General features: G+C 39.2%; 2 protein-coding genes across 2 annotated transcripts; both read left to right on the top strand.

Moving 5' to 3' along the window:
- The first annotated feature begins 1,653 nt into the window (after positions 1–1,653).
- On the top strand, positions 1,654–21,945 carry LOC122979767 (perforin-1-like). Its single transcript, XM_044347485.1, has 11 exons — positions 1,654–1,712; positions 15,889–15,976; positions 16,885–17,173; positions 17,289–17,368; positions 17,858–17,903; positions 18,229–18,371; positions 18,472–18,610; positions 18,701–18,781; positions 19,093–19,589; positions 20,022–20,115; positions 21,283–21,945. The coding sequence occupies exons 3-11, from the start codon at positions 16,904–16,906 to the stop codon at positions 21,493–21,495; spliced, it is 1,563 nt and encodes a 520-aa protein (XP_044203420.1). The 5' UTR covers positions 1,654–1,712; positions 15,889–15,976; positions 16,885–16,903; the 3' UTR covers positions 21,496–21,945.
- LOC122979769 (perforin-1-like) lies at positions 2,615–12,566 on the top strand. The gene is made up of 10 exons (XM_044347487.1): positions 2,615–2,639; positions 4,003–4,292; positions 4,394–4,473; positions 4,937–4,982; positions 5,323–5,465; positions 5,563–5,701; positions 5,806–5,886; positions 6,214–6,710; positions 7,485–7,578; positions 12,257–12,566. Exons 2-10 carry the CDS (start codon positions 4,023–4,025, stop codon positions 12,470–12,472), a joined length of 1,566 nt encoding a protein of 521 aa, XP_044203422.1. The 5' UTR covers positions 2,615–2,639; positions 4,003–4,022; the 3' UTR covers positions 12,473–12,566.
- Positions 21,946–26,927: the final 4,982 nt, after the last annotated feature.

Raw genomic sequence — 26,927 nt, 5'->3', positions numbered from 1 at the left:
CTGCTCCAGACTGACGGGTAAAAAAAAGCTGTTGAATCCCAAACCGGCTGTGGTGAATTACTTTGGCACCTAGACTGACAGTGATACAATTCAAGTTTGAGAAAACGTGATGCATTTCTTTGGCTCAACCAATCAGCTCACAACTTCATGACCTAATAAACACTGAAAAGTAACAGCCTGCAGAAGCATAAAGAAACATGGCCATCTGAAATTATTTGAATTCATATGAAAAAAATAATTAACTAATGTTTAAACTAATGTTTAAATTATTTAATTTGCACCATGAATTTGAGGGTTGTATTTGAAAGTACTACAAAATAATCTTCAAATGAGTGATTTTCTTTACAAAAGGGAAATACTAATACTATACTATAATGGTTTCTGCAGTACGATAAATATTACTGTCATTTTCTACAGTAATATTATGGTTACTGCCATTTTCTGCATTAACATAATGGTTTCTGTGATTTTCTACGGTAATGGGATTATTACTGTGATTTTCTACTGTAGTATGTTCACTACTGTGATTTCTACAGTATCATGTTGATCACTGTGCTTTTAGACCTAATACACCGTATTGTTCTTAAAAAATATTCACTGTTCACTATTAACTGTGCAGAAACACAGTAAATTACTATGGATGTCACAGCCATTTTAACAGTGCAGATTCACTGTTTTTAACCAGACAGTGATTCTGAAAGCAAATAAAATATAAAACTTGTGAGTGAGACATTTAAGCTGAATCTGTCATCTGTTTCCACTCCAGGCTAAAACTGTGGTGAATTTGTGATGTGTCAGCTGCAACTGATTTCCAGTATGGGGACTTGTTTATTTCAGTGTAAACTGAGGATAGAGGAGCGAGAGAAGAGAGGTGTACCTACAGTTACCAAATGTTGTAGGTAGGACTTTAGGATCCAGTTGATCTTGTGTATTGATAGATGCAGGAGGAGGAACAGATGTGTCAGTGAAATGTGATTTGGTCAGAAAATGTCAAGTAAGGGTGTGGTATGCCTGTTTTTCATGCACCTCTTGTTTGGGGCACACGCTGAGATCTGGGGTAAGTCATATGTGTGTATGAAGTTCAGATAGCAAATTTATATCTTTGTATTTCTCTTAGGAAAGCTGATTTAACACAGCCCTCCCCCTTCAAATATACAGTTAAGGTTATTTAAAGTAAGCCATGGTTTTATGGTAAAATCATTTTGCCAAAATGTCATATTTAGTATGACTACTTGTATTTGTTTAGGGAAGCTGAGGACCTTCCCAGATTAAGTGAATTGCACAACTGAACAGAGTAGCTGAGAATCTGGGGCTGCAAATATATTTTCTCCTGATGCATGCCATGAAATGTTGTTAGATTGTGTAAATACTACACACTGATTGTTGTTGTTCTGTTTGTATAGTGATTTGTAAGCCCTGAGCTGTTCCCGGATTTATTGAGAAATGTGTGTGAGCCAAAGAGGATGTGAAATTATCTTTTACATTGATGTGCTCCCATTTTAAAATGTGTTTCTCTTTTTAAATCCAGTCATGTGTGTGTCTGTGTGAATGCTACAGGTTTTTAATATTTAAGAGATAATGCTAACGCTGGTCCTTCTGTCCTTCTCCTGTTTCCTGGTGGCAGCCAGTGGGTGCAATGGGAACTGCTTCATGTGGATGTATATTGAAGTTGGTGTGTAGTGGTAGTTTGGGTGTGGTCACCTTTAGGTTGGGTGAGTGGTGTAGTGGTTATTCCTTTATTATCTGCCTTTGGTACCACACTGTGCTGCTTCTTCTGACTGTCTTCTTTTCCTTCAGGCTTTCCCTTAGTAGGACCAGCAGATAATTTTATGACATAATAAACCTGCTTAACAGTGCTTGCACTGGTTATTTTGATTGCTGTGTTTATTTAGAACTAGATGTAGCTGTATGCATTGTTACGTTTGGTTACAAGCTTCAGACTACACAAATTTCTAGGAAATCTATCAAATAGTTGAGATATTCCAGTCTGGACTAAAGAGGTGGACTGACTGACTAATGAACCGATATTGCCAATCGTAGAGCCAAAAATAACATAGTGAAACTGCATGTACAGATTGGAGATGCAAAAAATCTTCATGTCCATGTTTTCAATATATTATATTCACTTCTGTTTCTGACAGACTGACTAATTTGCAGAGGTGAACAGTCAGACCTCTCCAAAACTGAACATAATTTCAACCAGTGGGTAGCTGACCTGATGCAGGATTCTGGCGTAACTCCAGAGTGCAAAAGAGGACGGAGACAGGAAGTGGAACAGAAAGTGGGGGGAAAGAGGGCAGGGAGGGGAAAATACTTTAGCTACTGAAGTAGGAAATACCCAAACAATTGCCCCCATCAGATGAAATTAAAATTAATTTTGCATTACTTCTACTATGCATTTTTTCTGTCCATTATCCCTCCGAGCATGTTTTTCTTTTTTCATAGCAGTAATTTAATGCATTTCCTTAAAGCTGTACACAATAGGTCATTCCTGCTTCATTTTTACTATCCTTATCTCCTTTGATTTGTTATTCCCCTCTTTTACTCATAAGTTGCCATCCTCTGCTTGTCTCTGGTGGTTATTTTTTTGATGACTGGAAGTGGGGCAGCAACATCAACGTTATGGGCATTAGGAACAGGTAGAAACCTCTTTCTACCGTCTACTGAAGATGCCAACAGTAGACTGAGAATAATGTTTCTGGACAGCAATAGAAATCCATGGCACAGAAAAATAAGATATAGCCATCATGCTTTGACAACTCCAGAAACACGAGACAGAATGATGAAGTCATTGTTGGTTTTGGTCTTTTCAAAAAGAAAAATATAGAATATCACCAGCGTTATCCTTTAACAACTTTGCTGAAACAGCAGATTTCTCCCTCAGTAACAACACACATCAATTACCAGTAAAAGCTACAATGCTCACTAGAGGGCGCCTTTTACACAGCATCCCTCTGCTTGAACCATCACTGTCCTTATTGTAAATATCAGAAATACCATGAAAACTATGTCTGCTGAGTGGACCAGCTGTGCAGTTATGAAAAATGTTGCCAGTAAAACATGACACACAAATCCAAAGAGTTATGGTATGGTATCATTGCAGCTTATTTCAGGGAAATATGCTTTAATGTCATGCTTTCCAATACATCTTAAAATTATTTAATTACATTATTTAAAGAATTGTTTGTTCTTTTGAGAGTTTCTCATTATGACAAAGCCTGTCTTAACTGTTGGGCTATTATACAGGAAATATGACCACAATGTTTTCTGTTACCTGCAGACTTGACAATCACAACATCCTGGGACTGACTGAGACACACAAAAGAGAAACATTGAGAAACCCTGCTGATACCTGAAGAGGTAATCATAAACATGAACATAAGAAACAAAAAATAAACATGTGCATGATGAACATTTAAAGGATTAATTCAACCAAATTTACAAAAAAATGCTATATATTAATTCCCACTCACCTACAGTAGTATTTACTCATGCAGATTTATTTTAATTTTATTTAGTTTTGATGAAATAATCTTACGGTCAACTTACTGCCTTATTTAGAGCTTTCTATTGCATCTCACAGTCTTCTTTGGGAGGCGGAGTAGGCTCAGTTCTCATCACGTTTTATCTGATTTTCACTTGTGGTGCTTAACACATCATGACATCTGACAAACTCAAGTGTGACATGTCTCTGACATTTTAGTTTTCTGTGGAATTTGGAAAGAAGGAGGAGAAGAAAGAGGAAGAAGAGTCCATTACACAGGTTGATGAGCATTATGATAAAGACATGAAACAAGGCCTACAGTTTGATAAATTGTCACAAGATATACAAACTTAATACACGGATACATAGAGGTAAAATTACATTTTCATCCTGCAACAGGGTAATAAAGAAACAAACATTTGTAGTTCTTGTTGTCTTCATTAATAAATATGTGTAGTTGAAATGACAGTCACTGATTTCCTTTTCCACTGTCTCTGTCTTTCTCTGAAACATTTCAGTGTCTCAGTTGCCTCCAGCCATGCTCTCCATTTCACCTTCTACCCCTCTCTACCTGAGTTTCCTCCTCTTTCTTTCGTACCACTCCCCTGTTCTCTCCTGTAAGACTGGGACCCGCAGCCAGTGTGAGTCTGCTCCCTTTGTGCCAGGCCACAACCTGGTGGGAGAGGGCTTTGATGTGGTCACCCTGCGGCGAAAAGGAGCCTATTTGGTTGACGTGAGGACCTACTTAACTCCAAGTGGCACCTGTACTGTCTGCTCCAACCCTCTTCAAGGCAACAGGCTGCAGAAAGTAATTTAAATCAGAAAGGAACAAACACAGACTGCAGATATTAAGCAGAAACTTAGAGTCTTCATGTGCAGATGCTAATCATGCTTTTCTCACCTTTTCAGTTGCCAGTCTCTGTAGTGGACTGGCGTGCATTCAACCGATGCAATACTGACCTCTACGGCAGTGTACACAACTCCATTAGGTATTGTTTTACACAGCATCATAATCACTGAAAGGATTATATCATCCATTTTCATATTTTTAATTAGGTCAGTCTTAATTTGTGTCAGTCTTTACTAAACTGAGCCTTTTGGGGTTTCTCCTCTTATGTGACTTATTATTTAATCCAATCAGTGTCTCTGCATGAAATCTGGCATCAAAGTGACACAACCTGAAATGTACTGAAAAATGAGAGTCATTCCTCTTTATAAGCATTTGAGTGTTTGTGATTACTATCTAACCACACAGACTCATGCAGCCAAAGTCTTCCTTAACAGTTGTCCTTAATTGTTTCCTAAATTGTTGACATTTATCACATATTTATTACAGTTGAAAATCCCTATTTTCTTTTCACTTGTCAATATAAATTTTGACAGACTGAAAAAAATTACTTTTGACATGAAGGAGTTTTAATGATGATTCTCTCCCATAAATTGTGTCCACAGCTCACTGATTAACACTTACACCTCCCAGGACAGTAATGACTGGAAGGTAGGAAACATTTCACTGCTATTGTTCACATTCAATCACCACTGGAGTGTTTTTCCTACACCTATTTTGTAGAAACAGTCATATTGCAGTACAAAACCTAAGACCACAAAGAGCTGATATTAGATTTTGAAGCACCATGTTTCCTAAATAAGGTGCACATAATGTTCTTTTCAATTTGTGTTCTTCATGTAAGTCCTTAATGCTTACAGAGCACTATATTAAATTAGAAATATTTCCAAATAAACAATGGTTTTATAACTGAATGGTCATATTTAATGCACTATATTGTGGTGATTATAGTTGGAACATCAAACAGATTATGATCTATTGTCTTCATCAGGTTGGCCTAGATTTAAAGTTAAATAAGTCAGCCAACCTGGACGTTGGGGGAACATGTTCACCCGCATATAACTTTGCTACAAAAAGGAATGGAGAGGACCGCTACTCCTTCAGCTTACACAGGGTCACCTGTAGCCATTACAGGTAAGGTGTGAAGACCCCTGCATCACCACAGAATAACTGATTTTTCAGTTAGGCTTGTATACACAGATAATTTACTAATGTGTCTCTTTGAGTCTAGTTACCGTGTGTCAAGCACACCGCCCCTCAGCCCTGAGTTCAGTAAAGATTTGGAAAGACTGCCAAGCTCCTACAACTCCTCAATCAGGGCTCAGTACAGTAAACTCATACGAATCTATGGCACACACTATATCCACCAGGTTAAAACACACACACACATACACCATATTTATTTCCTTATTTCACAAATAAATAACAATAATCACTAATTTTTTTGTCTCAACAACATTGTACTTCATTTTAGGTTCATCTTGGGGGACGACTAAGGCGAGTCACAGCTGCACGTACCTGTTTGTCCACACTGAATGGGCTCTCCTCAGATGAGGTTAGTAGCACACGTGTCTGGACACAGTAACCAAACTGCATATTTGTACACACACTCCATATGCACACTATCACACATGTTGTTACACTGCCTTGAAAGAAAGAGTTAAGCACATTCAAACAAACACTGATGTAATGTTTGTTAACCTCACGTTATGTTGTTATGTTTGTTTGCCTCATGATATCTCCAATTGTGTGTCATTTACTGGGGGGATGAACGCCATTCTTCCAAAAGATATTCCCCCATTTGGTGCTTTGATGATGGTGATGGAGAGTGCTGTCAACTATTGGCCATAAAAAACATGTTATTTCTCCTCCTGTCCTCCAGGTGCACTCCTGCTTATCACTTGGTCTCTCTGTAGGCCTTGGGAAACTGAAATTATCCAGTAACCAAAAGTCTTGCACCAGTGTCCTAGAGAACCAGGACTTGTCCACCTCGTACCACTCTGGTCTCCACCAACATTACACAGAGGTGGTAGGAGGCAATTTGTGGTCAGGAGAGTTTTCACTCACTCATAACGACTCCCTGGGCTATGAGAACTGGCTGAAAACCCTCAAGGACCAGCCGGACATTGTTTGGTACTCCCTCAGACCAATGTATGAGCTGGTGCCAAATGAGTCACAGAAGGCCGGGATGAAGGCTGCCATTGAGCAGTACATAGCAGACAACGCTGTGAGTAATTCACCCCGAGAACCAGATTGTGGGTGGCACATTCCCAACCTGGCTTCCAACTGCTGTCCTCAACAGACCTGGAGAGGAACACTGGAGGTGACCATCATCCGAGCCTGGGATCTGTTTGGAGATCTAACTGGCAACACTGATGGGTATGTAGAGTAAATGCCCATTAACACTGTGTGCGGTTTTGTCTGAGATGAAAGTTGACAATTGTGAGAGAAATTTGGTCAAATCTTTGGTCATCAATCCAAAACGATGGTCCTAAATCACACCGTGAGACCACTCAGCCAATTTGAAGCTTTGGTGACCAAAGACAGCCTGCAAAAAAGGGTCCAAAATGTAGGACAAAATTCTCACATAGTGACTGCTGCTATGATCCACATCTGCAAATCATCTCAAATCAGAAGAACATAAAATGAAATGAAGCAGAATAAACTGGCCAGCATGACATTGCATGAGTGCTGTTTTTGAATAAAGTTTAGGCAACATGCACACACACAAACCAAAACGATGGAGGCAAAATTAAAAAAAAGTTTGTGGGACTTACTCGCATTCTTTGCTACATTTTCAAAACATAAGAGTGTCGGAGATGGATGAAACGAGCTGACAATGTGCCTCTGCCCTCGTTCTTTCTTTCTATATACATTGTAACACTAAGAATCACCAATTATTCATCACACAATCTGACATTTCTCAATTGCTATTGTGACATAGACTCTGACACAGATTGTGACTAAGAGTTTATTAGAAACATCTGTTGCAGTGTGATGTGCAATAAATTTACACAATCGTTGTTCTTGCATAGTCTTAAAGCACCTTAAAGCTGGGAATGAAATCTGAGGCTGCTGAGAGGGCTCACACAATATGAACATGATACATGTAACATTAATTACTTCTTTTTCCTTATTTTCTCTAATTCTCAGGTATGCTGAGATGTGGTATGGTTCCATCTACCGCAGGACTCATATGATCAATTCAAACGACCCTAGGTGGGATGCTCTTTATAATCTGGGCAAGGTCAGTAAATATTCTCAGTAATTCTGTTTACAGGTGTTGGGGAGTACTACTGCATCATGTGAAAAAAGTTGTATAAAGCCATTTGTGGCACCAGAGGAAGCTGCACATTCTGATAAATTGCCTCAAATAATGTCACTTGAGTCAGCATCAGTTAGTGCTGAAGACAAGAAATTTGGGGGTGTGGAGTTAGAAAGTGAGAATACCAGGCCTCTTTAGCCTCCTCATCTCTGCTTGAGTCGAGTGGCTATGATGGCAATGTGCATGTAATATAAAAGACGAGTGCTCTGGTTCTGCTTCATCGTTTTTGATCCTTTTTTAAAAAAACTGTCCTGGTGCCCTACTGCGTGTGCAATATGTAAGACGTGTTTGGTAGCTTCTCCTTAGGAATGTGACATTTTAAAACATATTTTACTGCTGTGCAAGCTTGTTTTTTCAGCAACTCTGAGTGATGGCTCTGCTAACAGTAACTGTGGTCATTCTCCAACATACTCTTGGAATTGGTTACATTGTCAGGATGCGCAAAGTTGAACTTATCCAGAGGACACTGTAGAAAGCCTCAGCCATCGCCTGACTGCCCGAGCTCTCTTGAGAAGTCGCCTGATGCTAATGAAGCTCTGCCTTTAAGTATCAAGCTAATGATGACTGAAATGCATACTGATATTGTTAATAAGCTTTACTCCATCATCACAGAGAAATTACTGCAGCTATTGAAACCCTTTTAGAGCAAATTGGAATAACTCAGTGAGACTGTTGCAAACCTTAAACACTCAGCCAACAACAATAGCAGTCAACTGGCTGACCTTGAAGCCAAAGTTTACAAATTGACCACTTTGGCTGACTCTCTGTCCAAGAAATGTGAAGATCTGGGGGCGTGTTCGTGTTGGAACAATATTTGGATCGTCAGTATAACTTGTGTATAACTCCTTCCATAAAACTTTTTGGCATCAGCTGGATCCATCACTTTTACACAAGTATAATGAATCTTTTAATTGGTTGCCTTCTCCAAACCCTGTGCTTGCAAATATTTCTCTGATACTAAAGAAGGGCAAAGACCCACTCCTTTGTACCTCATATTGATCAATTAGCCTCTTAAATGTAGATTTTAAATCGCCTTGAATCTTTCCTTCCGACTATCTATTTAGCCGACCAAACAGTGCTTCTTTGTAACAGGCATTATTTCTCTAATCTTAGACATGTTTTCAACACTATTTATCATCCTCCAATTTCAAACACTCAAGAATTGCTTGTCTCTCTTGATGCAGAGAAAACATTCAACATAGTTGAGTGGGGCTGTCTTTTCTACTCTCTATGAATATTTGGGTTTGGTAAAAATTTCATTTCATGGATTAAATTACATCTTCCTAGGCCTCTCCCAGGTCAGAACTAATACTGTGCAGTCTGACTAGTTTTGCCTGTTTCACTCTGCTCACCCAGGTTGCCCTTTAAGCTCCATATTATTTACCATTGCCATTGAACACCTATCAATAGCCCTTCAATATAACCCTGCTATTTCTGGAATCTGCAGATATGAGATAAACCTGCAGTATGGAACTTTTACACATAAATGAATGTCCGTTACATTCAAGCCCTTGCCAGACGAGTTCACACAATTCTGATCAAGCCTATCACCGACAGATAAATTTCTCTGTATTTCACAGTATACAGAGTTTTTAAATCTCATGTCGGGCATGACATTCCCACACTGGCTGTTTGGCTGTCAATTGTGCAGCTTTTCTAGACTTTCCAAATATTATCAGACTGAATGGATCAAAGTCTGATGGTGAAACAAATCATTTTGTCTGGGTTGTTTGACGCTCAAAACAATTTATCCACCGTTTTACAGCCACAACAGCAGGTTATGGCCAGTGGTCCGCTGGTATACTGGTACAAAGTCCATTGGGGTGTTTCTGGGCTGGTGGACCATCAAAACACATCCATTTTTATCGCCCATCTCTGTGTGCCTGTCATTTGGGGTGCGCATGTGAGCATGCTGCATGTGTGTGTCAGGCCGTATTCAGACAAAATCAGGTGTTGGGTGCATCGCTGCAGGGTTGAGCAGAGGTGTGTGGGAGTGTTTGTGCTCTAGAACGTAACCACTGTGAAACAATCAGAAACAAACATTTTATTGATGTGATTCACCGGCTTTCTCGCCATTCCCTCTCTTCATTCATTCCCTAGCTCACTCAACCACAGCTAATCTCTCTCCCTCTCTCTCTTTTTCTCTCATCCTTTTTAAATGAGTCAGGAAGTCGACAGAAAAGTCTAACTTTACTTTTAAAATGATCAAACGAAGAGAAATGTCCTCCCCTCATCCTAGTAACATCTTTGTACTCAGGCAATCACAGCTGAGTGCCCCCCTTTACTCTCACTGCCAGAAGGGGGAGACAAAAGTCCTGCACTCCAGCTTTAAGGTCTCCCTTTATGCTGATGATCTAATTTTGTTCTTCTCCAACCTGACGGTTTCGATCTATGCCGCCTTGGCCACTCTTCAATCGTTTATATTTTTGGCTATAAATTGAACCTTAGCAAAAGTGAGATATTGCCTATTAACAACTCATTAGCATTAGAATCTTAAAATACTGGCTGAGCTATGACGCCTTTACACCCCATCCCCCCTTTGGTTTTCTATGGAGTCAAATTCTGCTTGACCAGTGTTTCTTAGTGCTCTTTATTCATTCATTCATTCTTTATTTGTTCCCACAGCCTCTGTCTTGTTTAAAAATGTTATTGTGAGAGTGTCACTCAGGATCTGGCCTCAATTTATTTTTCCCACCCTGTCTTGTAGCTGATGCTTTATTTACTGTGGTCCAGGTTGGGTATTTGCAAATTTAAAGATCTATATATTGATAATATATTTGCCTCCTTTCAACAGCTCTCAGATTAATACTCACTACTTAAGTTACATTACTACAGATATTTGCATATCCGTTCTTTTTTCCGCTCTAGATTTCCTGGATTTCGAGCTTTACGTATGGACACACCCCACAATGACTTCTTGACATCAGCAAACTTTTGTTTAAAGAATTAATTTCACTGGTTTACAATAGCATTCGTCTAATACGTCTGCAAACATCTAACTCACTTATGGTCCTGTGGGAGGAAGACTTGGGAGAAGAAATTTCTAATGAACTATGGTCTGATATTTTGCATCAGGTTCATAATTCTTTTTGTGAAAGGCATGCTCTTATACAATACAAAGTTGTGCACCGTACCCACTACACCAATGCTAGATTATCTAAAATCTTCAGCAATGTTTCTCTTGCATGTAATCGCTGTCAGCATTCCCCGATAGACCTCATGCACATGTTCTGGCCAAGTCCAGCCTTATGTAACTACTGGATTTTTAAAACAATCTCAGACATTATTGTAGAAAGCGTTGCACAAAATCCGCTCACAGCTTTGTTCAGGATCTCTCACTTTCCCTCTTTGTCTGCATTTTTGTTGGATTATTGATATTCTTTACTTCTTTAAGATGGAAAAAATTAGACTTACTTTAAAGAGTTCATCCGATAAGTTCCTGAAAGTGTTGCTCCCTTTTTTTGATTATGTCAAAAGGGTTAATTTTCCACGTAACAAATATTAGAAGATACAGCCTACCATCATAGCTTGCTCCTTCCCTGTCCATATATAATGTGAGATGTGACACTTTTATTCAATTCAATTCAATTGAACACAACTTTATTAATCCACAAAGGCAATTTAATTTTGCACATAAGTAAAAACAACCGAATACAAATACATTATTTGGCAAAGCACAAATAGTGGGGTTTTTTTTTATTAATATTTGTTTCATACAAATATTTTAAAAATTATTTGTTTTCCGGAAGAAAAAAAAACATGTTAAATACCAGCACACAGGTCGGTTACATCACTATCTCAGTCTCTCTCCTCTGCTCCACTGTTACGCATTTCCTAATTCGGATATCACTCCCAGAGTTGGGGATGTTCCCCGGAGACAAAGCTGAACTACTGACACAAATTAAGTGCTCCCAAGAGAACACTTCTTGAACACTTATTGTAACACTTTAATTTTCTAAAATATAATAATAAAAAATAATAATAATAATAATTTTTCTGCCTCAACAAATACAGATACAAATACAAATACTGGGCCCTCTGCACATCCCTATTGTCCACATGGCAGATAGGCATTTAAGTATTTCATGCACCAAGCTCCAGATAGAGCACAAGCTGTCCTTCAGTTCCTTGTTCATCAGGCGGATAGCTTCAGGAATGAATGATGAGGGAGTATCAGGAACTGAGGGTGAAGGACATGGGTACTTTCCCCCATGATGTCGTGGGCCTTTACCCTGACCTGCTGCTCACAGAATTCATTTATTCTCCTTTTTCTTCCTCTTCATCTTTTTCTTTTCCTTGAACTTTCTTGATGTAATATTTTTATAATGGTTATTATCAATATGTTACTACTGGTTTGTTATTTTATTTAATGACTTCATTATTCTGTTTTATAATTGGCCCATGAAAGTGTGCTGACTGTGGCAACCATCTTGTTGCGGTAAATAGTCGTTGTAAATTATTAAATAAATAAAATTGGGGAAAAAACTGTCCATTGTGAGTGTGGCAGTGCTTTAAAAGTACAATGCTAAATCAGTGGAGTACTCTCAGGATGATCTTCAACTCAACCTTGTATTTTTCATTTTTTTATTCTTTTATAAAGGTGGATACAAGCTTAACTTTGAAGTTTGAGATCTGGGATGAAGACTCAACGAGTAATGACGACCTTCTGATATCATGTCAGACGAAGCCGAAACAGGGGTCATACAACCTTAACTGTTCATCATCACTAGGCAGCTTCGAGGTCAAGTACACGCTGACCTGTGACCCTCACCTGACTGGAGACAAGTGTGATCGTTACAAACCATCTCCACGTTGAGAAATGCATTTTTGGAGTCATGCTATTCACAAATGCCAGTGGCTTTACTTTAACTGAGTGTAATATGTGATTAGTTGATCATTTAACAGGTAATAATGGAACAAAAAAAGTACTTTCTGTGAGTGATGAAACAAAATGATGATTAGTAAGATGATGATTACATGTCAGTTTAGTGCTCACTAATTAACTACTCAATTATATAGGGAGTAGTAAATGTGTGAACAAGACAGTCTTGTTAAACATAGTCCAGTCTGTCTTTCTTGTAATAACTATGTAATTAACGGCCTGTAAATTAAAAGATTAACACATAAAGTTTACTTGTTTGAGGGAGTTGTGCATTAGAATTCCTGTGTAATTATGTTCTCAACAACATCTCAGAGATGATAATGGAAACAAACATGTAGCTGAATGTGCTTACAGGATAGGTTCACAATTTTTCAAGTCTGTCTTTAAACAAGTCAGATGCCCCTACGAACACTGAAGGAAGTTTTCCTCACTGTAATCATTCCTCCTGCCCATAAACAGCTGTAGCCGGGTGGTAAATTGGTTCAGATGTTATTTTCCACTTAGGTGTGATAGCTCTCAAAGTTGTTTGAATGTCGAATACAGTAAATGATTCAAATGTGTTTCTTACTGATAGATAACAGACTCTCCTCTCTCCGACTTTAAGAAGTTGTTCATGGTTCTTTTGTTGACCCACAATTAACACAGATGCACTGTTTTTAACTAGACGATGAATCAGAAAACAAATAAAATATAAAACTGGTGATATACTCGAGTTTAATCTGTAATGTTTCCACTCTGCAGTGATGTTTTGACGTATCAGATCAGTCTGATCAGTTGCAACTGATTTCCAGTAAGGGGAAGTGTCGATTTCAGGGTCAACTGAGCATAAAGGAGCGAGGAAAGATCAAATAAGGGCATTGGGGTGTACCTACAGTTACCAAATGTAGTAGGTGGAACTTTAGCACCCAGTTGATCTAGTGTGTTGATAGATGCAGGAGGAGGAGCAGACGATTTAGTGGAATGTGCTTTGGTCAGAACATGCCAAGTTTAAGGGTGTGGTATGCCTGTTTTTCATGCACCTCTTGTTTGGGGCACACACTGAGATCTGAGGTAAGAGATTTGCTGTGATTTTAAAGTGTCATATGTGAAGTTCAGATAACAAATTTATATCTTTGTATTTCTCTTAAGAAAGCTGATTTAACACAGCCATCCCTGCTGCAAATGTGTTTTTTCCTGACGTATCCATGAAATGTTCTTCGATTGTGTAAATACTAAACACTTGGTTGATTGTTGTTCTGTTTGTGTAGTGACTTGTAAGCCCTGAGCTGTTCCCAGAGGACACACAGACCTATAACTGCTTGGGTTGTGTGAACCTAAATTTCTGGTATTTATTGAGAAATGTGCATGAGCCAAAGAGGTTGTGAAATTGTAATTATTTTACATTGATGCTGCGCTTCCAGTTTCAATTGTCTTTGTCTTTTCCAGTCGTGTGTATGTGTGTGTGTGTGTGTTTGTGTGTGTATGTGTGTTTGTGTGAATGCTGCAGGTTTTTAATATTTTAAAGATAAGACTAACATCGGTCCTTCTGTCTTTCTGCAGGGTTTCCTGGTGGCAGCTAGTGGGTGCACTGGGAACTGTGGGCACACTGTATGTTTGATACCTGGATTTACAGTGAAGTTGGTGTGTAGTGGTAGTTTGGGTGTGGATTGGGTGAGTGGTGTAGTGATTATTCCTTTATCATCTGCCTTTGGGACCACACTGTGCTGCCTCTTCTGACTGGCTTCCTTCAGGCTCTGCTTTAGTAGGACCTGCAGATAATTTTTAAATTAATTTTATGACATAATAAAACTGCTTGTAAGAAGGCTTGCACTGGTTATTTTGACTGCTGAGTTTATTTAGAACTAGATGTGGCTGTATCCATTGTTACATTTGGTTACAGGCTTCAGGCTGTGCCTCATTTGTAAATGCGCACAGCATCTCTCTTACAGGGGAAACGCACTTATCATTTCATCTGCTTGAGTTTATCATTTAATAAACTCAAGCAGGTCTCTTTCAACGTCACAGTTGGTTTAGTGCCAAATTCCATCTTTTTGCTATGATCCTTCCACTACAGCTCAACAGGGAAACAAAAGGTGGGAAGAAGTGTAACTTGATTATTTAAATCTCCAGAGATGCCGTCACTTCACTCAGTAAGGAACCTTCCTACGCAAAAAAGACTATTCGACCACAGCCCAGTTTTCAGCCATGTTTTTGCTCCACAATTCCTGACAAATACTTATCTCAGGGCTAGATGAAAGTGTAAAACATTGATGAGCAATTATGTCGTGGGCCACCACTTCCTCAACCAGACAATACTGGCAACTAATGATGATGATAAACACACTTATACAAAACTGCAACCTTTTATGATATGACTGGCCTTATTCTATATTTTTCTTAATGTTACTAAATCCCTAAAAAAAACACCACAACTATCAAAGCATTTGTCTGTCTCTTCCCTAGAGTGTCTGTGGCACTCATCGCCAAGCCTATTATCTCCTTCTGTAGACGTAACAGTGGGCGTGGACACACACCTCTCTCATCTGTTGTGAAATCAGGAAGAAGATGAGGGAGAAATCAAACCTCAGCCACATTCTTTTGGAAAATTAATACAGCAATGAAAACAATTTTGCCCACCGATAATTCTCCCTACGATATCGCTCTCCTAGCTACGGTTATAGTCACCCACAATCACATTTGACAGATACATTTTTGATGAGTCATCAAACATTTGAAAATGTTTTACAGGAAGAAAAGAGACTGGAATTTTGATATAAAAATACTCCATATCATATATAATATAAATATATATATTTATATTTTTTGGACAACAATGGATATTTATGGCACAGACAAATAAGATATATCATGCTTTGACAACTTAGAAAATACTAGACAGAATGATTGTTGGTTTTGGTCTTTAAAAAAAAACATCTAGAATATCACCAGCGTTACCCTTTGACAACTTTGCTGAGCCAGTGGGTTACTCCCTCTCAAATTTTACAGTAACAACACATCAGTTACAACTAATAGCTACAATGCTCACTAGAGGGCGCCTTTTACACAGCATCCATCTGCCAACTGTCACTGTCTTCACCATAAATACTTTCAGAAATACCAATAAAACTAGGTCTGCTGAGTGGACCAACTGTGCAGTTATGAACATTGCTAACAGTCAAGCATGACACACAAATTTAAAGACTTAAGGGAAGGTATCATTGCAACCTACTTCGGTGTGCTTCAATTGTTTTGCTTAAATTAATTGTTTGTACTGTTTTGAGATGGGTTTTTTTTTTACTATGACAAAGCCTGTCTTAAATGTTTGGCTACTCTACAGTAAATATGACCACAACATTTGCTGTTACCTGCAGACTTGACAGTCACACAACATCCTGGCCTGATCTAAACTGAGACACACACTGCAGAAATACACGAGAAACCCTGCTGATACCTGAAGAGGTAATCAGTTTTCAAAAAATAAACATAATGCATAATGAACATTTAAAGGCTTAGTTCATCCGTGTTACAAAAACAAATGCTGTACAGTAATTCCCACTGTCCCAGAGTGGGAATTACTGTACAGCATTTGTTTTTGTAACAGATTTATTTTAGTTTTATTTAGTTTTGATGAAAAAATCTTAAGGTCCACTAACTACCTTCTTTAGAGCTTTCAACTGCATCTCACTTCTTTAGCACGTGGAGTAGGCTCAGTTGTTATCACGTATACCCTAATGCTCAATTTTTAGTATTTTCTTTTTTTAAAATTTTGCAGTATTCATTGCTGACTGTTGTTACAATAACACAGTTGGGGTGAATGTTTTTTTACACTTGTATGAGATCTGAAAAATGAAACTGATATTCGAGTTTTTGTAGTATTTATCATTCAAGGTGAGCATCCTAAAAGTGACAGCTGATAGTAGCAAAGACCACCTAATCAGCTACTAGAAGAGGCAAGACAGGCAAAAGTTGGATGGACTTGAAGAGAAGTAGGAGCAAAAGGAAGAAGAGTCCAATATACTGGTAGATGAGCATCATGATGAAGATATAATGACAAGTGAGAGCAATAGGAAATTTGGACATTTGCAAGGTTAGGCACCTCCAGGCTGCTATGCCTGTTTGATAAATAATGTTCACAACACAGGATCTGGTCTACTTCAGAAACAAGGTCCACAGTTTGCTCAGTTGTTAGAAGATATCATTGCAAATTTAGATACAAAGAAGAAAAATTATGTTTTCATCCGGCAACACACTGATGGGGAAACAAATAATTACAATTCTTGCTGTCTTCATTAATAATTATGTGTAGTTGAAATGACACTCACTGATTTCCTTTTCCACTGTCTCTGTCTTTCTCTGAAACATTTCAGTGTCTCTTTGCCTCCCGCCATGCTCTCCATTTCACCTTCTCCCCCTCTCTACCTGAGTTTCCTCCTCTTTCTTTCGTACCACTCCCCTGTTCTCTCCTGTCAGACTGGGACCCGCAGCCAGTGTAAGTCTGCTCCCTTTGTGCCAGGCCACAATCTGGTGGGTGAGGGCTTTGATGTGGTCACCCTGCAGCGAAAAGGAGCCTACATGATTGATGTGAGGACCTACCTCACTCCAAGCGGGACCTGTACTCTCTGCTCCAACCCTATTCAAGGCAACAGGCTGCAGAAAGTAATTTAAATCAGAAAGGCACAAACACAGACTGCAGATATTAAGCAGAAGCTTAAAGAGTTGCACATACTTTATGTGTAGATGCTAATCATGCTTTTCTCACCTTAATTTTCAGCTGCCAGTCTCTGTAGTGGACTGGCGTGCATTCAGCAGATGCAATACTGACCTCTACAGCAGTGCACACACATCCGTTAGGTATTGTTTTACACAGCATCATGATCACTGAAAGGATTATATCATCCATTTTTACATTTTAGTTATGTCATTCCTGTGCCTCAAGGCAGGTCAGTAAATATTTATGAATTTGTGCCAGTGTTCACTGAACTGAGCCTTTTGGGGTTTCTCCTCTCATGTGACTTATTATTTAATCCAATCAGTGTCTCTGCATGAAATCTGGCATCAAAGTGACACAACCTGAAATGTACTGAAAAATAAGAGTCATTCCCCTTTAATAAGCATTTGAGTGTTTGTGAGTACTATCAAACTACACAGACTCATGCAGCCACAGTCTTCGTGAACTGTTGTCCTTAATTGTTTCCTAAATTGTTGACATTTATCACATATTGATTGAAAATCCCTATTTTCTGTTCACTTGTGAATATAAATTTTGACAGACTGAAAAAAAATTACTTTTGAAATGAAAGAGTTTTAATGATGATTTTCTCCCATAAATTGTGTCCACAGCTCACTGATTAACACTTACACCTCCCAGGACAGTAATGACTGGAAGGTAGAAAACATTTCACTACTATTGTTGATGTTCAATCACCACCTGAGTGTTTTTCCTAAACTTGTTTTGAAGAAACAACCACATTGCAGTAAATAAAAACCTTACACAGACCACAGTTTCTGTCAGAAGAGCTGATATGAGACTTTGAAACACCATGTTGCCTAAATAAGGTGCACATAATGTTCTTTTCATTTTGCTGTCCTTAATGTAAGTCCTTAATGCTTACAGAACACTTTACTAAATTAGAAGTTTTTGCAAATAAATAATGGGTTTATAAGTTAATGATTATATTTAATACACTATAAGATTATGATCTTTTCATCAGTTTGGCCTGGATTTAGATAAGGTTGTTTCGGCCAACCGGGATATAGGGGGAACACGTTCGTCTGCATATAACTTTGCTACAGCAAGGACACAAGAGGACCGCTACTTCTTTAGTACACACAGGGTCACCTGTAGCCATTACAGGTAAGGTGTGAAGATCCCTGTATCACCATAGAAATATTGTTTTTTCAGTTATGTTTGTATACACAGATAAATTACTAATGTGTCTCTTTATCTTCTCTAGTTACCGTGTGTCAAGCACACCGCCCCTCAGCCCTGAGTTCAGTAAGGATTTGGCAAGACTGCCAAGTTTCTACAACTCCTATACCAGGGCTCAGTACAGTAAACTCATAAATACCTACGGCACACACTACATCCGCCAGGTTAAAACACACACACACATCATTTTTATTTCCTTATTTCACAAATAAAAACAATATTTTTTGTCTCAACAACATTGTACTTCATTTTAGGTACATCTTGGGGGACGACTAAGGCGAGTCACAGCTGCACGTACCTGTTTGTCCTCACTGAACGGGCTCTCCTCAGATAAGGTTAGTAGTACACGTGTCTATACACAGTAACCAAACTGCGTATTTGTACACACACTCCATATGCACACTATCACACATGTTGCTACACTGTCTTGAAAGAAAGAGTTAAGCACATTCAAACAAACGATGTAAATCATTTATATGCTGCTACACCAAAGTCCATGATATCTCCAATAGTGTGTCATTTACTGGAGGGATGAACGCTATTCTTCCAAAAGATATTCCCTCATTTGGCATTTTGATGATGGTGATGGGGAGCACTGTCGACCATTGGCCATAAATAACATGTTATTTCTCCTCCTATCCTCCAGGTGCACTCCTGCTTATCACTTGGTGTCTCTGTAGGCCTGGGGAATGTGACAGTATCCAGTAACCAAAAGTTTTGCACCAGTGTCCTACAGAACCAGGACTTGTCCAACTCATACAGCTCTGGTCTCCACCAACATTACACAGAGGTGGTAGGAGGCACTTTTTGGTCAGGGGAGTTTTCACTCACTCAGAACAACTCCCTGGGCTTTTTGAACTGGCTGAAAACCCTCAAGGATCAGCCAGATATTGTTGGGTACTCCCTCAGACCAGTGTACGAGCTGGTGCCAAATGCGACACAGAGGACCGGGATGAAGGCTGCCATTGAGCAGTACTTAGCAGACAACGCTGTGCCTAACTCACCCAAAGAACCAGATTGTGGGTGGCGCATTCCCAACCTGGCTCCCAACTGCTGTCCCCAGCAGGCCAGGAAAGGAACACTGGTGGTCACCATCGTCCGAGCCTGGGGTCTGAAAGGAGATCCAGTTGGCCAGACTGAGGGGTGTGTAGAGTAAAGGCCCACTGTGTAACACTGTGCGATGTTGTCTGAGATGAAAGTTGATAATCGTGACAGAAACTTGGTCAAATCTTTGGTCATCAATCCAAAACGGTGGTCAACTTAAGACAACCTGAGTCAAAATTCTGACAGAAGTCTGGAATTTTGCTCTAAATTCTCACAATGCTGCTGCTACGACCCTCATCTACAAACCATCCCAAACATTTACACAAACCAAAATGATGGGGGCAATAACCACGCATTAATCGCACAATATGACATGCCTCAAATTGATGTTGTAGAGTTTGACACAGATTGCAACCAAGATTTTATTAGAACTGTCACACACAGTCTTAAGGCTGGCACTGCGAACATGATATATATCAAACTCAAACATTACTTAATTATTTACTTTTCCTTGTTTTCTCTAATCCTCAGGTATGCCAATATGTGGTATGGTTCCATCTACCACAGGACTCATTGGATCAGGTCAAACAACCCTCAGTGGAATGCTCGTTATGACCTGGGCAAGGTCAGTGAATCTTTTTGGTACTTCTATTTACGGGTATTGGGAAGAACTACTGCATCATGTGAAAAAAATGCTGCACAGTTTGATAAATTGCTTCAAATAATATTACTTGAGCCAGTGTGGGTTGGAGCTGAAGACTCGTAGTTCGGGGGGGTGTAGTTAGAAAGAAGTGAGGCTGAGGTTGAGGTTGAGGTTAGCGGCTCCAGGCTACATTAGCCACTACTAGCATAACACCAAAATCTGCACAGTTGAATTAATTGAGTTGCATTGTGGGTAATGTAGGTGCCAGGTTTAGACAAATGCATGGAATTAAAAAGACAATATCTCTGGTTCTCTTGCATCAATCTTGTTCCTTATTTAAACTGTCCATCAGGAGCCAGACAATGTTTTACAAGTGCAATGTTAAATCTGTGCATAGACTGTAAAAAAAAAAAAAAAATGGACGTAGCCACTGTGACAACACCCACTGGTTTGTGGTCTCCCATTTTGAAGCCTTGAGTTTGCATTTTGACCGCCACCGCCATCTTGGATATGTGAAGCCAGAAGTGACCATATTTGGACGAGAGTGGGGCTGACCTTAATGCTAGCTGCTAGCTTGGTTAGCACAGTGCATTTACAATCTATTAACTGTGATAATGCTAATGATAATTTTTGCTAATGAAAAACATGCTTAAAACCATTAAAACAAAATGTACTTACATGAAAAAACTAAACATCCGACTCCTTAAAGGGGTTTTTTAGTACAACCAAACACTGATCAAGACTTTTTTAGGCGACCAAAATGTAACAATTAACTTTCATGAACTGAAAACACATTTAAATAGCAACGTCTATGGCTATGCCTATACTCTGTGAATCTGGGGTTACGCCATGGTTACGTTACCTAGCCAACGTCGTTCCCGTGATAGTCACTTGATGGCACCCACTGGTCATTCTAAGTGGCCATGCCCTTAATTATGCATAACTTTAAGCCTTAATAAAATTTAAACGGGTGAGTTAGATAAAAATCTCCCACCACCTGTACAGTTGTCATGAATGGGGAAATTAGCTATAGAGACCAAAACTATTTTTTGTACCAGGCTGTAAAACTGTAAAACATACTCAGGGTGATCCTCAACTCAGCATTTGAAGGGTAATTGTATTTTTAATATTTAATTTATTTTCATAAAGGTGGATACACACTTGGGTTTGAAAGTCGAGGTCTGGGATAAGGACGTGACCTATGACGACTATCTAGGATCATGTGTGAAGTACCTGATCCAGGGGACACACACCTTCACCTGTCCGGCCAACCGAGGCGGCTTTGAGGTCCGCTACACGCTGACCTGTGACCCTTACCTGACTGGAGACAGGTGTGATCGTTACAAACCATCTCCACAGTGAGAAATGCATTCTGGGGCCATGCTATTCACAACTTGCCACTCGCTTTACTTTAATCAAGCGTGATAGCTGATCAGTTGATCATTTAACAGGTAATAAATGACTGAGGGCTTATACATTTATTTTCCTACCATTGAAACACAATATTTCTTATCTGTTTGGGGTTCAATCAATCATTTGACCATATAAATTACGGGTAAATTCAAATAGTGACTTATATTTACTTAAAAATGTTTGGTTTTCCGCTAATTATTACTAAAAATATGATGTTTATAATATAAATATAATCAGTGCTGTGTGATGTCAGTCAACACTCCCAATTATTATGATACTGTATAGTATTGAATTTTGTTGGTGGGTTTACATTTGGATTGCAGATTGTACAGCTGGTGATTTTCAGTGTCAAATCCTTTTTTTGTCCATTTTTGTGTGCCAATAAAGACACCAAAGTGTTTAACCAAAGTGTTTTTGACCATGCACAGGACTCAGGATGTAAACTCTGCTCTCTGGCGCCAGAGGCCAATGTCGATATAATCCTGGCAGAGATTACGTTTGCCAGGCCAACATAATTGGGAAATCAACAAGTAATATATAAACATAATTTTAAAGAGACACTGTTGGTATGTAGAATACACCAAAACAAAAATCAAACAAGAAATTTTATCTTTGCATCACTGGGAAATATGAACAGCAGATGGATCAGTATAAAATAATTATGTTGGTCTCCAAATCAAGTGGAGATAAATTGTATGTGAAACAGTAGAGAACAATTGTATCAGAATCAAAACTGATTGTACTTGAACATCTTTGTCTGCTCTGGCGTTTGGCCATAGCAAATACCAGCTTTAAAGGTTAAATGAACAAGCTTTTGACAGAGATGCAGCTGGCATGTACCACTGGAATGTATGTGGGACGTGCAATAATAGAGAGTAATTTGTTGTTCAGTATGTGCTTTTGAAGAGCTCTTGGGCAAGGCACATACTGCAAGTCTGGCTATGTTCCCAGCAGCAGCACAAGCAGGTAAAGCAGTGGAAGTTACCAGGATCTAAACATGTTGCCTGTACAGTGTGACACACGTGTTTTATGTGTGTGGCAATAAGATAGAGCCATTGCTGGAATGAAGAAGTCTTTTAGAAAGAGAACAATAACACAGCTTGTCTTGTTTTTTGTGTTGTTGCTACCATGTCATGAAAAATTGCACCTCGTGTGTTTTGTTCAAACACACACACACACACACAAACACACACTTACTCCAACAAGCACACACACTATTTTCCCCTGTATGTTTTTGCATTAATCTGGTCCTTGATGGATTGTTTAGAAAATGACAACTGTGTGTGTGTTCAAGAAATAATGTTACCTTTGCGAGGTAGCTGGACTGCGCGAGATCACGACAAGAATTCATGTTTTCATGTTTTCAGGTTTCAAGTTATTTGCTTGTGTGCGAACCACTGGTGGTTTGGACCAATCAGCATCCTATGAGGATTCTTGCGTGAGCTCACGAATCCAGCTGCCTCCAAGGTAAGACAGTGATAGACAGATGGTTCATCCAATCACCTCCCATGTCATATCCCGCTGAGACTTTCTGTTGTGTTTTTGACTTTCTTGTTCTGTTGGGTTCCTGTGTTCACTCTGTGTGTCTATTAATTCCAGTTCTGATTATGGTCATTGAGCTTGTTAGGTTCGCAGTCTGACTCTGTGTCCCTAGCTGCCATTCTCCACCAGTCCACCAGAGGCCCTCAGCTTTTTCCCTCCCTGTGATGTTAAGTCTGGACTGAGTGGAGGATGGACAGATAAGATAGTATTGTATTGAAGGACCAGTTGAGATATTATTGCTTATTGTAGTTAACCTTTGTCCTGACATATAAGTTTGTGTACACGTGAGCATACAGAACTGAAGTAATAATTTTGCCTTCACATGATTCGGAATTAGTTTGTATGTCTTAGGTATCTTGCAGCCTGTTTATCTCTGTACAGTAGCGCAGTGTGTTTTGTTTGCATTTGGCCTGCTGGCATTTGGTGTTTTCTTGAGCCTAATTATGTTACTGAATTTTGTTTTTCTGTTTGCTCTGTTTTCCTCTGTTTTTACCGGTTCATGTGGTCTTCCTCTCACCTGCCCTGCTGTGTTTTCCCCACACCTGCCTTGTATCAGCCTTGTCAGTCCTGCCGTGCTCCCAGTGTCTTCCCCAGTCTACCAGCTCCCAGCCTGCCCTTGTGTTGTGCCACCTGTTCCTTGTTGTCTGATTAGTTCAGTTTGTATTAAGTTCAGTTTTCAGTTCAGTCCTTGTCGAGTCGTCTGTTATGTTCGATGAGTCTATTCTGTTCTGTTCATCCTGCGCAGCTCAGCCAGCTTTTGTGTTTTTGCCTACTGGTCCAAGAAATAAAGAGGGTTTTCTTGAGTCCTGCTTTTGGTCTCTGCATTTGGGTCCACCTGATCTTCAATGTGTGACAATGTGTCTGCCCTTTTTCAAACAGTTTCCAAGGATGACTTCTGAGATGGTTCTGTGTAACAAACCATCTGGCGTATCAGGTTATAATATGTGCAGTATGTGTCAATTTCTACCTTTCAGGCCCCTTTTTAAAACATGTTAAATTATCTACCTATCAGTCAGTCAGTCACACAAGTCTGCTGGCTGGTGTAACATGTACAGGAGCCACGAAACAGAGTTAGCTTGCCACTAACTCTACACAAACGATGGGACCTGGGCCCTCTGACCTGCACGACTGGAGCACCAGACCTACACAGCAAATCCTGCATCCTTTCAGCTTTGGACCCAAATCCTTTTCAGCCTGTCTCTTCCATGGATTCACCAGCTAAGAAGCAGCGCACCACAAAGGATCTCTTTCTTCATGAACTGGTAACAACTGGGCATAGCCTAGCAACATACTGAAGCATAGCACGGCTAAGCAAGAATGTTTAACTCAATCAATGTACTGTACACGTATTGATTTGGCTAAGGTTATTCATTGAACTATCATTGTGATGTCCTTGTTGTTCATAGTCAGGTTACTGCATAGCCACACTGCTAAGTTAATGTTAGCATGCTTAACACATGTTACATCCAGTAACTAGGCCTTGCATGCAACTAACCTCTTCCCAACCTGGCACCTTGATCCTACACCAATTGGCCTTAAACAGAGAACCACACAGTTAAGGTTTAAAACCTAGTTTTGCAAACTTTGGTTCAGGCAGCACATGTGGTTCAAGACACCACATGGTCTGGCCTTTTATCTCTGTAGTTCCCTTTGTCAGCCAAATTGTTGGCATGCCATGTGCTCAGTCACCAGGTGACTGCAGCCATCTTGCCGTTGTCCTCCACACACACACACACATACACACTCACACTTGTATATAGGTACACTTAGCTAGACTAGTATTGTGTGTTTTGCTCTTTTACCTGTTTGTTAAATGAATGCTTTTGGATATACCTGTTGTCTGTTTTAATGTGGCACAAGAATGAGTTTTGCCAACCTCTGCTCTGCAAAGAACTCCAAAATCCTTCAACCGTAACTAGTTATTGATATGGTAATTTTGTTTATAGTTATTAAGTTAATTATTAATCAAAGTTCCAAATTGATAGATTAGTACACTTTGAGACTGAATTGGCTCTTTTTCCCTGGGTCCAGGGTGGTGCCCTGTTATTAATTCTTAATAATTTTATTGATTTTAATAATGAATAATTATCTTGATAATCATTAATTATTGCTGATAGCCAAACTTGTAGCCAAGGCCCAACACAGGTATTATGTTCACAGATGGTTCATGTATGACTAATATGAATTCCCTTTCACTTTCCCTTTGCTTGAGATAATTGAACAGTCAAACAGGTTGTACACCATTTTTCTTGTCACACTAAATCACTGTTGTTTTGTGTTAATCCTCTGACATCTCCTCTGATACAATATGCTTGTATTGTTCTTTCTTTCTTCTGTACCATTTAATTTGAGTGTCTGAAATTCCAGTTTGTACATTTTTTCACTAAATTGAGCCCTCAAAAAATTCCAAAAAAGTAGTTCTGCTAACAATCCCACAATGCATTGCACCACAATTACTGTTGTGCGACTCTACAGCTGTGAGTGATGATACAAAGTGAGGATCAGTAAGATGGTGATTAAATGTCAATTTACTGCTCACTATTTAGTAAGATAGTAACAACTGAGTGTCAGTTATATGGGGAGTAGTAAATGAGTAAAAATAGGAGTCTTGATAGACATCATCTCATCTGTCTATCTGTCTCTGGATTTGGGTCCACCTGATCTGCAATGTGTGACAATGTGTCTGCCCTTTTTCAATCAGTTTCCAAGGATGAGTTCTCAGATGGTTCTGTGTAACAAGCCATCCGGCATATCAGGTTATAATATGTGCAGTATGTGTCAATTTCTACCTTTCAGGCCCCTTTTTAAAACATGTTAAATTCTCTATCTATCTATCTATCTCCTTTATAATTACATGAATCCCAACCATCTCACAGGTATTATGTTCACAGATGGTTCATGTAAGACTAACATGAATTCCCTTTCACTTTCCCTTTGCTTGAGATAATTGAACAGTCAAACAGGTTGTGCACCATTTTTCTTGTCACACTAAATCACTCTTGTGTTAATCCTCTAACATCTCCTCTGATACATTATGCTTGTATTGTTCTTTCTTTCTTCTCTGCCATTTCATTTGAGTGTCTGAAATTCCCGTTTGTACATTTTTTCACTAAATTGAGCCCTCAAACAATTCAAAAAAAGTTCTGCTAACAATCCCACAATGCATTGCACCACAATTACTGTTGTGTGACTCTACAGCTGTGAGTGATGGTACAAAGTGAGGATCAGTAAGATGATGATTAAATATCAATTTACTGCTCACCATTTAGTAAATTAGTAACAACTGAGCATATTGTATCAGAAGAAATGTCAGAGGATTAACACAAGAGTGATTTAGTGTGACAAGAAAGATGGTGTACAACCTGTTTGACTGTTTTATTGTTTCAAGTGAAGGGAAATCGAAAGGAATTCATGTTAGTCTTACATGAACCATCTGTCAAAACAAGCCTGTGACAGAAGTGTCAGAAATGTAGCTGGTTAATACCTGTGAGATGGTTGGGATTCATGTAATTATAAAGGCTGTTTTGTTGGTGGGGTGGTGCTTTTAAAGAGCCCTCAAAAAAGGAACCATCTAAGCCTATTACACTGCTTGCTTATTGTCAATCTCCTCTCTTTTATCAATGAAAATGTCAATCAATGTTCCTCAAAGGGTATCAAACACCTGCATGTTTGTAAAACTCCCAACCACAAAGATGTTCCAGAAAATCGGACTGCTGCTAAGTTAATAAGTCACAGTTCATCTCTTGCTCTATGCTCTTAAAGGATAGTATGTGCTGTATATATCAGAACCAAAATAAACCATTAAGAAGAATACTTTTAAATGAGTTTCAGGGTCATGA

The sequence above is a fragment of the Thunnus albacares genome, chromosome 3, assembly GCF_914725855.1.
Source record: "Thunnus albacares chromosome 3, fThuAlb1.1, whole genome shotgun sequence".
Taxonomy (NCBI): Eukaryota; Metazoa; Chordata; class Actinopteri; order Scombriformes; family Scombridae; genus Thunnus; species Thunnus albacares.
Note: the sequence above shows the minus strand (reverse complement) of the source record. Positions and strands in the feature narration are given on the sequence as shown.

Bases quoted from the DNA above. Each gene is read 5' to 3' on its own strand.
- LOC122979769 (XM_044347487.1), top strand. From the start codon at position 4,023: ATGCTCTCCATTTCACCTTCTACCCCTCTCTACCTGAGTTTCCTCCTC. The intron at 4,983-5,322 runs GTAGGAAACATT...TGTCTTCATCAG, and splicing joins AGGACAGTAATGACTGGAAG to GTTGGCCTAGATTTAAAGTT. The intron at 7,579-12,256 runs GTCAGTAAATAT...TCTTTTATAAAG, and splicing joins CTCTTTATAATCTGGGCAAG to GTGGATACAAGCTTAACTTT.
- LOC122979767 (XM_044347485.1), top strand. From the start codon at position 16,904: ATGCTCTCCATTTCACCTTCTCCCCCTCTCTACCTGAGTTTCCTCCTC. The intron at 17,174-17,288 runs GTAATTTAAATC...CTTAATTTTCAG, and splicing joins AAGGCAACAGGCTGCAGAAA to CTGCCAGTCTCTGTAGTGGA. The intron at 19,590-20,021 runs GTGTGTAGAGTA...TCTAATCCTCAG, and splicing joins CCAGTTGGCCAGACTGAGGG to GTATGCCAATATGTGGTATG.